This window comes from Chiloscyllium plagiosum, chromosome 10 (assembly GCF_004010195.1).
Source record: "Chiloscyllium plagiosum isolate BGI_BamShark_2017 chromosome 10, ASM401019v2, whole genome shotgun sequence".
In the NCBI taxonomy this organism is placed as follows: Eukaryota; Metazoa; Chordata; class Chondrichthyes; order Orectolobiformes; family Hemiscylliidae; genus Chiloscyllium; species Chiloscyllium plagiosum.
The window spans coordinates 15857059-15867829 of NC_057719.1; the positions used below are offsets into that span (position 1 = coordinate 15857059).

A 10771-nucleotide genomic window follows, 5' to 3' on the forward strand; every position below is an offset into this window, starting at 1 on the left:
AGTACAAATAGGAATTCTGGATGTATAGCATGACTAACTACAAATGATCTCATGAGAAATTGCACAAAGGGATGAAATGCTCATTGAAGTTCAGGGAAAATAATTTAAACATGCACATTCAATGGTAATTATATTCTCCTGAGTTTCCTTTCTTGAAGTTAAATTACTACATTGTGAGTATGCCAGAAATAATGAAGAAATGCATTCTCTATTATGTGTTATAATTAGCAGTTAGTGCCAGAGGTAAACTCGTAAAACTGTGTTGAGTGTTCATATTAATATTCATATAAACTTCCACTTATTTGTGCACTCTCATGCTTTCCCTTAAACTTAGGTAATTTCATCAGCTTTTCTTGGCAACAAAATAATTCAGGGAAATATATTTTTTCCATTAGTTGTGTAATATGTTATATTTTATCTTTAGCTTGTGATAATATTGCTCTAAAGAATATTGTACTGACTAATCGACATGTGCTACTATTGACAACGCATGGCCTTTTCATAAGCCATAACTTGCTCGATGTAGGAAAGAATCCAAAGGTATGTGCATTCATTCATTGATAGTCAAGTGAAATGTAACAAAACTAGAATTCCAATTTGTACAAATCTAGGAGATATGGCTATGACCAAAATTTCCAGAGACCTGCAGTTGAAATGTTCTATCTGTAATTTTATTTTTGTTTTACACTGAAAGTTGCATGAAAATATATAATTAATGACTTACGTTGCTGTTTACATGTACCTAAATTTACAGGGACCTTTGTGCTGCTCCAGCAATACTTTTACTGCAACCAGTGAAAGTTAAATTAAAAATAGCTACATATTTTCTGGCTTTTGCCTGTTTAATCACAGCAATCATTATACTGAAAATATAAGGCGTAAGTAAGTGTATTTAAATCTGAATTGAAAATAATTAACTAAAATAAATAGGCCTGTCCTGCCTTTGTCTTGATATTTTAAAAACCTGGCTGAAATCCATCAAAACACATATGGATCATTACATTTATTACAAGGTTTAGGGAAAAGTATACACATAGTAAAGTGCACTGAAGTGACTGCACATGCCAATGATGAAAGTAAGAATTGGGAAGAAATATGTTTTTTGTTCTAAAATTGTGGTTGTACCCTATATTATAGACTCACAACTCATTCATTATTCAGTGCTCATTCAGTTTATTTTCTGAATAATTCTGGTGAGCTATGCAGCCTGTGACGCGTTGGTTTCCTTTGGACCAATTTGGACCACCTGTAAGACTGATAGAATGGTGAAATGAGATTCATGTACATGATGATGCAACTGCTTACATGACTATGACATCATAGGGCGTGAGGCGTGATGCTATGCTGACTATTCCTAATCAAACTCTGTCTTTCCAAATGCATGTATATTTTGTCTCAGAAACTTCTCAAGTAACTTACCTACTGCAGATATTAGGCTTACTGGTCTACAGTACAGTTCAAAAAAGGAGGTATGCCTCAGGTACAAGCAGCTGGGATCAAGGGAATCCCTGGAGGTATATAGGGAATACAGGAGTTTACTGAAGAAAGAAATCAGGAGGGCGAAAAGGGGGCACAAGATAGTCTTGGCTGAGAAGATTAGGGTGAATCCAGAGATTCTTTAAGTATGTTAAAGGAAAAGGAACAACTTGAAAGAGAATAGGACCCCTCAAGGACAAGAGTGAATATGTATGTGTAGAACTGCAGGAGATGGGCAAGGTCCTCAATGAATATTTCTCCTCTGTGTATACCATGGAGAAAGACATGAAGACTTGGGGAAATTAGTGGCCATATCCTGGGGACAGTCCATATCACAGTAGAGGAGGTGTTGGATGTATTAGAATGTATGAAGGTGGATAAATCTCCTAGTCCTGACCAGATGTATCCAAGAACACTGCAAGAGGCTAGACAAGAAATTATGGGGCCCTGGCTGATGATTTGCATCATCATTAGCCACAGGTGAGATCCCAGAAGACTGGAGCGTAGGAATGTTGTGCCCTTATTCAAGAAGGGCTGCAAAGAAAATCCTAGGAACTGTAGACCAGTAAGCCTAATATCTGCAGTAGGTAAGTTACTTGAGAAGTTTCTGAGACAAAATATACATGCATTTGGAAAGACAGAGTTTGATTAGGAATAGTCAGCATAGCATCACGCATCACGAATTTGTTAGATTTCTTTGATGAAGTGACCAGGAAGGTTGATGAGGCAAGGTGGTAAATGAGTCTATAATGGATTTCATTAAGGACTTTGATAAGGTTCGACATGGTAGACTGCTCTAGAAAGTTACATAGCATGGATTCCAGGGGGAACTGGCAAATTGGATACACAATTGGCTTGATAATAGGAAGCAGAGGGTAATAGTGGAAGGATGCTTGTCAGTCTGGAGGCCTGTGACTAGTGGAGTGCCTCAGGGGTCAGTGCTGGGTCCATGCTGTTTGTTACCTATATCAATGATTTGGATGAGAATGCACAAGGCATGATTAGTAAGTTTGCAGCTGAAACTAAAATTAGGAGGTATCGTATCCATTGAGGAAGGCTATCAGAAATTACAGCAGGGTATCAGCTGGGTAAGTGGCTGAGAAATGGCAAATGGAATTTAATATAGATAACTGTGAGGTCTTGCATTTTGGAAAGTCAAATCAAGGCAGGAATTTCGTAGTGAATGGCAGGGCCTTATGGAGGGTAGTAGGGCAGAGCGACCTTGGAGTTCAGGTGCATGGTTCTCTGAAAGTGGAGTCACAGGTAGACAGGGCAGTGAAGAAGGCTTTTGGCATACTGGCCTTCATCAGTCAGGGCACTGAGTATAGAAGTTGGGAAGTTATGTTTCAGTTGTGTGGGATGTTGGCAAGGCCGCACTTAGAATATTGCATTCAGGTTTGGTCACCTTGCTATAGGAAGGATGTTATTAAACTGAAAAAAGTGCAGAAGAAATTTATAAGGATGTTGCCAGGATTCAATAGTCTGAGTTATAGGAAGAATTGGACAAATTAGGGACTTTTTTTCTTTAGAGCATAGGAGACTGAGGTGTATATAGAAGTGTATAAGATCATAAGAGGCATGGATAGGGTGAATGCACTCAGCCTTTTTCCCAAGGTTGGGGAATCAAGGAATAGAGGGCATCCATTTAAGGTTAGAGGGGAAAGAATAAAAGGGAACCTGAGGGGCAGCATTTCTACACAGAGGGTGGAATGAGCTGCCAGTGGAAGTGGTTGAGGCAGGTACATCAACAACATTTAAAAGGCATTTGGATAAATACATGGATAGGAAAGGTTTAGAAAGATATGGGCCAAGTGCAAGGAAATGGGATTAGTGTTTATAGATAATTTGGTTGGCATGGACCAGTTTGGGCCAAAGGGCCTGTCTCTGTGTTGTAGGACTCTATGACTCTATAACTCTACAGTATGTAAAGAGTTGAAGTGCCTTACTTAGAGTTACAAAGGAACTGCACTCTGAAAGCTAGTGCTTCCAAATAAACACGTTGGCATATAACCTGGTGTGGTGTGATTCTTATTTAGAGATAAGGAGCAAGCAACCTCAGGGATGCTGTATGTGCAAACATCCACAGCTTAAGTAATCTAGACTGGAATCTCAATGTGCAGATTACAGTATTTGCTTAAAACAAAAGATAAAATAAGAAGTTGACTTCAGGTAGATCCTGGGATCAAGAATGATGAATGAGAGTGGATCAAGTGGGGTCTTTCTGTGGAGCCAGAAGCAGCAGTCCTGCACCTCTTATTTGCGCATTAAGCCAAGTTATATGACAAACCTGATTTTTTTTGGCACTTTTCAAGATTTTCAGAATGGCTAGACCACAGAAGGAACTGGAAAAGAAAATTTTGATTTAGATTTGATTTGATTTATTACTGTTACGTGTATATGTCAAAGTATTGTTTTGCGTGCTAACCAGATAAACCTTACATAAATACATCAGAATAATAGAACAGATTGCAGAATATAGTGATACAGCTATAGAGAAGGTATAGAGAAGGGTCAACTCTAATATATAAGGGGTCCATTCATAAGTGTGATAACAGTGGGAAAGAAGCTGTACTTAAACCTGTTGGTATGTCGTTTCAAACTTTTATATATTCTGCCTGATGCAAGAGGGTGGAAGAGAGTATAATCAGGGTGGGAGGGGTCTTCGATTATCAATTTGGAGAGGTCTGATTTATAACAGTGCTGGAAGTTTAAATTACCCTTCAACTGGACATCTTACTAGCAGTTCCAGTTGTTAACATATTAGTAATTTGACGTTTGGCCTCTGGATTTTCATGGTTATTTGACTTCACTTTCCATAGAAACCACAATAAGGGTCATTTTTCTTTTAAGCCATTATTAGATTTTTGTCTAATATAGATAGTATGAAGGCCCCATTTTGTTTCATTTCCAATCCAGAATAATTGTTTAATATTAAACAAAGAACTGCAGATGTTGAAGATCTGAAACAAAAACAGAAATTGCTGGTGAATAGCAGAGTTTTTGTTTTGAGTCAGGTTTTATCAGGTTTTGTTTTATCAGGTGCTGCTAGACCTGCTTAGTTTCCTAGAAATTTCTGGGGTTTTTTCAGAATAATTGTTTACTTTTCTTTGTAAATTTCTATTTTGTTACTGGATGTAACCAAGAATCCTACAGTCCCATTTCACAATCTGTCAATATCACTGCTTATACATTTCGAGGTTTTTGTCTCCTTTGCCTAAGTCAAAATAATATAGAACTCCCTAAACATCTCAACGGTATACTTCCTCTATTATCAATTGCTACAACCCTGTTTTCTGTCTCTTGGTCAATTCTGTGTCCGTCCAGTCATTGCTGTTTAAACACATGGGCTTTAATTTTGTGAACAGTTCTTTGGAACTTTAAGTCCACATACTTGATCTAAGTTAAAAGTCATGCAACACCAGGTTTAGTCCAACAGGTTTAATTGGAAGCACATTAGCTTTCAGAGCACTGCTCTGTCATCAGGTGACAATCACCTGATTAGATTAGATTAGATTAGATTAGATTACTTACAGTGTGGAAACAGGCCCTTCGGCCCAACAAGTCCACACCGACCCGCCGAAGCGTAACCCACCCAGACCCATTCTCCTACATTTACCCCTTCACCTAACACTACGGGCAATTTAGCATGGCCAATTCACCTAACCCCTGCACATTTTTTTTTGGATTGTGGGAGGAAACCGGAGCACCCGGAGGAAACCCACGCAGACACGGGGAGAATGTGCAAACTCCACACAGTGTCGCCTGAGGCGGGAATTGAACCCGGGTCTCTGGCGCTGTGAGGCAGCAGTGCTAACCACTGTGCCACCGTGCCGCCCACGGTGATGAAGGAGCGGCACTCCGAAAGCTAGTGTGCTTCCAATTAGTGTGCTTCATTTCCTGAAGAAGGGCTTATGCCCGAAACGTCGATTCTCCTGTTCCCTGGATGCTGCCTGACCTGCTGCGCTTTTCCAGCAACACATTTCCAGCTGCTTCCAATTAAACCTGTTGGACTAGAACCTGGTGTTGCATGATTTTTAACTTTGTACACCCCAGTCCAACACCGGCATCTCCAAATTATGAATACTTGATCTAGATACTGGACTGTGGAAGACTGGATACAGTTGGGATGTTGGATAAAACTAGGAGATATCCAAACCAATTTTTCTTGCTATGCTTAGAGACATGTAAGCTATGTGACTGGAAGCTCATTAGGCACTAAGTTTCCAAATGGTTTAGTTTAACCTTCACCATTTGCTAGGGAAAGTTTTCCTGGGATCAAAATTTCTAATGGGGATCAAAGAATTTGAGCAGGTCTTCACAAGTTCAGCAATGGATGGCGGACATGCGTTTAACAACTTAGCAGTAACAGAGGATTCATGACAAGTGAGAATAAGATAGAACTGGTGTCATCAGTGTTTATTTACATGGGATGCAACTTTGATAAGAAATGTTTTGATATTGTGGCTGGCCTGAAATCTGATTAGAGGGTTTTAGGTTGAGGGAAAGAATTCAATAGGTGACAATGCGATCAAAGACTTTGGCAGGAAAAGGGTATAGAAATGAGGCTGTTGTTTGCATGGACAAAATGGTGCAGTTTTTTATAAATGGGCAGGCTGTGATAGAATTGCTACAATATGGAAGCCTATACCTATAACCTTGTATTTCCCGTGGATAATCCACTTTGCCTGCAAATCCCTGGGCACTATGGGCAATTTATAATGGCCAATCCACCTAATCTGCATATCTTTGATCTGTGAGAGGACGCCAGAGCACCCAGAGGAAACCCACGCATGTGTGGAGAGAATGTGAAAACTTCTATGGCTCTATCAGATGGGAGTAGTTTAATTTGGGATTATGCACGGCATGGACTGGTTGGACCGTGGTGTCTATTTTGATGATGTATAACTCTATGTCTATGACTCCACGCAGATAGAGTGGTGTTCACCCAAGGATGGCATGAAACCCAGGTCACTAGCACTGAGGCAGCAGTGCTAACCACTGAGCCACCATGCCGCCCCTGGTGAAAGCAGATTTGTTGAAGAAGGGTAGTACCTAAGGGAGAGAACTATTATTGGCCTCAGTTAACATGGAAGCAAGAAAAATAATTGGGTCATGAGCTCTTTAATAAGAAAAGGATTAAGGAGCAGGAGGTGGGTGACAAAACAAATTCACTGAATAACTAAGTAGGCTCAAAGGGCACCATGATCTTCTCCTGTTTTTACTTTCCTGTACCTATCTGTTATCATTTGCTCCTGGTCTCTGTCTAAATTTACAGGATTTACTATTCAAAAAACACAAATCCTCTAATTTGCCAGCCATGTAGCTTTCTCCTATAGAATTAAACAGTTTACAAAATGGCATTGTTGGAATTGACTCTTCCTGTTCCTATTTATAAAATTGCATAACAGGTATTGCAAGGATGAAAAAAAGGAGCATGTAGCTGCGGATCATCGATGAGTTCCAAGGATAGGCACGTGCTGCTGAGTAAGATAGTTACCAATAAATGCATAATGTACTAGGAGCAATGCAAAGGTGGAGAAAAAGGAGTAAGTGATTGAAAAGGAAAACCACAGAATGGAAATAATGGTTATGCATTTATGAAGCATAAAAATTAGTTCATACAGTGAAATGGAAACTTCTAATCCAATCATTTCTAGCTTTGGAAGAAAATCCTCTGTACCTCACTGTTAACAGGGATCTAACCATCTTTTTCATGCTGTACTCATGAATATAGACTATCATGTGATAATTTTTTCGAGGAAAACATTTATAGTACTGTGAGATATTATTTTGTAGTTCCGTCACTAACCCATTCACAAGTGTTTTATATTTACTCATTCATAACTCCTTCACTAACCCACTCACAAGCGAACACCACGTTTGAGTTTCATTCATTTATGTATAATTCCCTACTATAACGTAGTTGCATTCATTCATTCATAAAACAACGGTCCTGTAGTATTTTTACTATTACAAGATAGACCAAATTAAGACAACGCTTTCAACCAATTACTAATCAAAACAACCCTTTCAATCCATTAATGCTTTTTTCACACCTTCAATCCTTATCAGCCCTTGCCCCACACGAGATGATAATATTAATCAGCCTATACCAACCTTCTCTTGGACGTGAATAGGTTACAAATGCCAGTTTTCCCGAATAGTATGCAAGACTACAAGCCCAGAAGACATCAGAGCAGAAATTAGGCCATTCAACCCATTGAGTCTGTTCTGCAATTCAATCTTAGCTGATAGATTTTTCAACCCCATTTTTCTACTTTCTCTCCATAAGAACTTATCTATCTCTGTTTTAAATATACTCAATGACCTGGCCACCATAGCCTTCTGTGGCAATGAATTCCACAGATTCATCACTCTCTGGCTAAAGAAGTTTCTCCTTATCTCCGTCCTGAAAGGTCTTCAGGCAGCACGGTGGCTCGGTGGTTAGCACTGTCGCCTCACCGCACCAGGTATCCGCATTCAATTCCAGTTTTGGGCGACTGTCTATATGGGGTTTGCACATTCTCCCCCTGTCTGTGTGGGTTTTCTCCAGGTGCTCCGGTTTCCTCCCACAATCCAAAGATGTGCAGGTCAGGTGAATTGGCCATGCTCAATTGCCCATAGTGTTAGGTGCATTAGTCAGGGGTAAATATGGGATAGGGGAATGGGTCTGGATGGGTTACTCTTCGGAAGGTTGGTATGGACTTGTTGGGCTGAAAGGCCTGTTTCCAGACTGTGGGGAATCTAATCTAATCTAGTCTTCCTTTATTTTAAGGCTGTGTCCTCGGGTCCTCATCTCTCCTGCCAATGGAAACATCTTCCCAAGCTCAAAGTCTTCTTCTCAACCGTCGAATATTCCTGCTGATGAATATTTAACTTTCTGGAGAAATATCTGATAGGTCTTTCTGTCTTCTCATCATCTTCCTGTAAAAGCACAGCAATGACACCCACATCACTCATATCGACAGCCACATTGAATGGCTTTGCGTAATTAGGTGTGGTTAACACTGGGGTAGTGATTAACATAGCTTTCACGCTGTCAAATGCCTTGTGACAGTTTGCTATCCACTGAAACGTCTTGCGTTTCTTTAGCAATTCAGTGACTGGAGCAGCCACACTGTTAAGATTTGGCGCGAATGTTTGATAAAATTCACTCAATTTCAGGAATTGTAGTACTACTCTTTTTGTCAATGGTATGGGAAACTCCTCAACTATCCTTGTATTTGCATTCTGTGGGACCATTCCATGTCCAATAACATGGTCCAGGAAGGTGACTTGGACTTTGGCAAATTTACTTTTACACAGGTTTATCACCAAGCCTGCCTCCCGAAGTTGGTTGAACAATTCTGATAAATGTTGCAAATGTTCCTTCCATGTGTGACTAAAAATCACCAGGTCATCTATATATACAACACAATGGTAATCTGGCAGTGACCTCATTGGTTAGTCTCTAAAATGTGGCTGGCACGTTTCTCATAGCAAATAGCATAAGTTTAAATTGATGCAGTCCATTTGGTGTTGTGAAAGCTGATATAGTCGTCGCTGTTTTGGACAAATGTACCTTCCAGTATCTTCTGAAAAAGTCCAACTTAGACATATAAATTGCTTTGTTCCACCTTTTTAACACAGTCTTCTAAATGTGGAATCAGATATGCATCAGATACTTCATTGACTTTGTGATAGTCCGTACATAACCGTTGGGTACCATCTGGTTTTGGCACCATTACTCTGGGTGAGCTACAGTCACTGTAAATCACTTTGATTATGTATCTTGGAGCATGCGTTCAATCTTCTTTTGAACCTGTACCAAAGAGGATTATGCCTATATGGATATTGCTTAATTGGAACAGCAACTATTTTTCCATCATGGATAATTAAGGTAGTACTTCCCATCTTATTTCAACATATCTCCCATGCGATTGTAATAACACTTCCAGGTCATTTTGATTTGCCTCTGGAAGGTTACTCAATAATTTATCCAAATTTTTGACAACTTCCTCATTGTCCAATTTAATTTGAGGAATGTCCAAATCAGAATCCTCTGAACTTGGTTCTTCACTTTGTGTTGTAATCAATAACATAGTCTCCTTTTGCTTTCCTTCCCTATCAAAATACCTTTTGAGCATATTCACATGACACACTCTGTGAGATTTCTTTCTGTCTGGATTCCTTATCAATAGTTCACCTCACTCAATCTCCTTTCAACTTGATAGGGTCCATTAAATCTTACTTTTAAAGGTTCACCTCTGACTGGAATTAACACTAACCCCTTATCTCCAGTAGCAAAATTGTGAGTTTTTGATTTCTTGTCTGTTTCATTATATGCTGTGATACTTTTAAATGCTGTCTAGCCAACTTCCCCGCTCGATTTAATCATTCCCTAAAATCTGACATTTAGTCTAAATATGTGGTCTCTGAATTCTGACTTACCAATTGTACCTTAATCAATTTTAGCAGTCCTGTCACTTCATACCTCAAAACTAAATCAAACAGACTGAATTTGGTCAATTCATTTAGTGCATCTGTGATAACAAAAAGTACAAATGGAATTCCTTTATCCCAATCATCTGGATAGTCTTGATTATAAGCCCTCAACGTGGTCTTTAATGTCTGATGCCACCTTTCTAACACTCCCTATGATTCTGGATGGTGTACAGTTGATTTGAATTGTTTTATTCCTAAGCTGGCCATAATTTCCTTGAATAATTTGATGTAAAGTTTGACCCTTGATCTGACTGTATCTCTGTGGGCTGTCCATATTTCGTGAAAAATTTGAGTAACTCCTCTACAATTCTTGGCCTCTGGAAATCTAATGGACACATCTATTATTGTGAACAAATACTGATTCGCACATTTTGTTTTAGAGATCCTCTGTTATCAATTAGACTCCTATAAAAGGTTCCTCAAATGCAGGAATAGATATGAAAGGTACAGGTTTTACGAATGCCTATGGTTTTCCAATTACCTGACAGATATGACATGCCTGGCAAAAATCAATTACATCTTTGTGCAGTCCAGGCCAGTAAAAATTGTTTTGTATTTTAACTTGAGTCTTTCTCACCCCTAAATACCCCCTACTAGTAGGTCATGTGCCACCCCAACACCTTCTTTCTTAACCCACTGGCAATGTGACTTGATGAACATCTGCCCATTTCTCAACTGCCTGAATATGTGATGGTCTCCATTTCTTCATTGAGACATGAGGGTGATTGGAAAGGCTGGTAGGTATAGGGAATGCTGGATGATGAAAGAAATTGAGGGTTTGGTTAAGAAAAAGGAAGCATATGTAAGATAT

The 10771-nt window shown here is 39.3% G+C and overlaps 1 protein-coding gene across 3 annotated transcripts in view; it reads left to right on the top strand.

The window, feature by feature from the left end:
- The window catches only part of LOC122553403 (cation channel sperm-associated protein subunit beta-like), an 82237-nt gene extending 73464 nt beyond the window's left edge, over positions 1–8773 (top strand). For 2 of the 3 annotated variants that reach the window (XM_043697128.1, XM_043697130.1), the window contains 2 exons: positions 425–540; positions 8252–8773. In XM_043697128.1, coding sequence (XP_043553063.1) covers positions 425–540; positions 8252–8341 — 206 coding nt within the window. In that variant the 3' untranslated portion in view covers positions 8342–8773. The remainder of the gene's footprint in view (positions 1–424; positions 541–8251) is intronic. The other variant, XM_043697129.1, reaches the window with a different exon arrangement.
- Positions 8774–10771: the final 1998 nt, after the last annotated feature.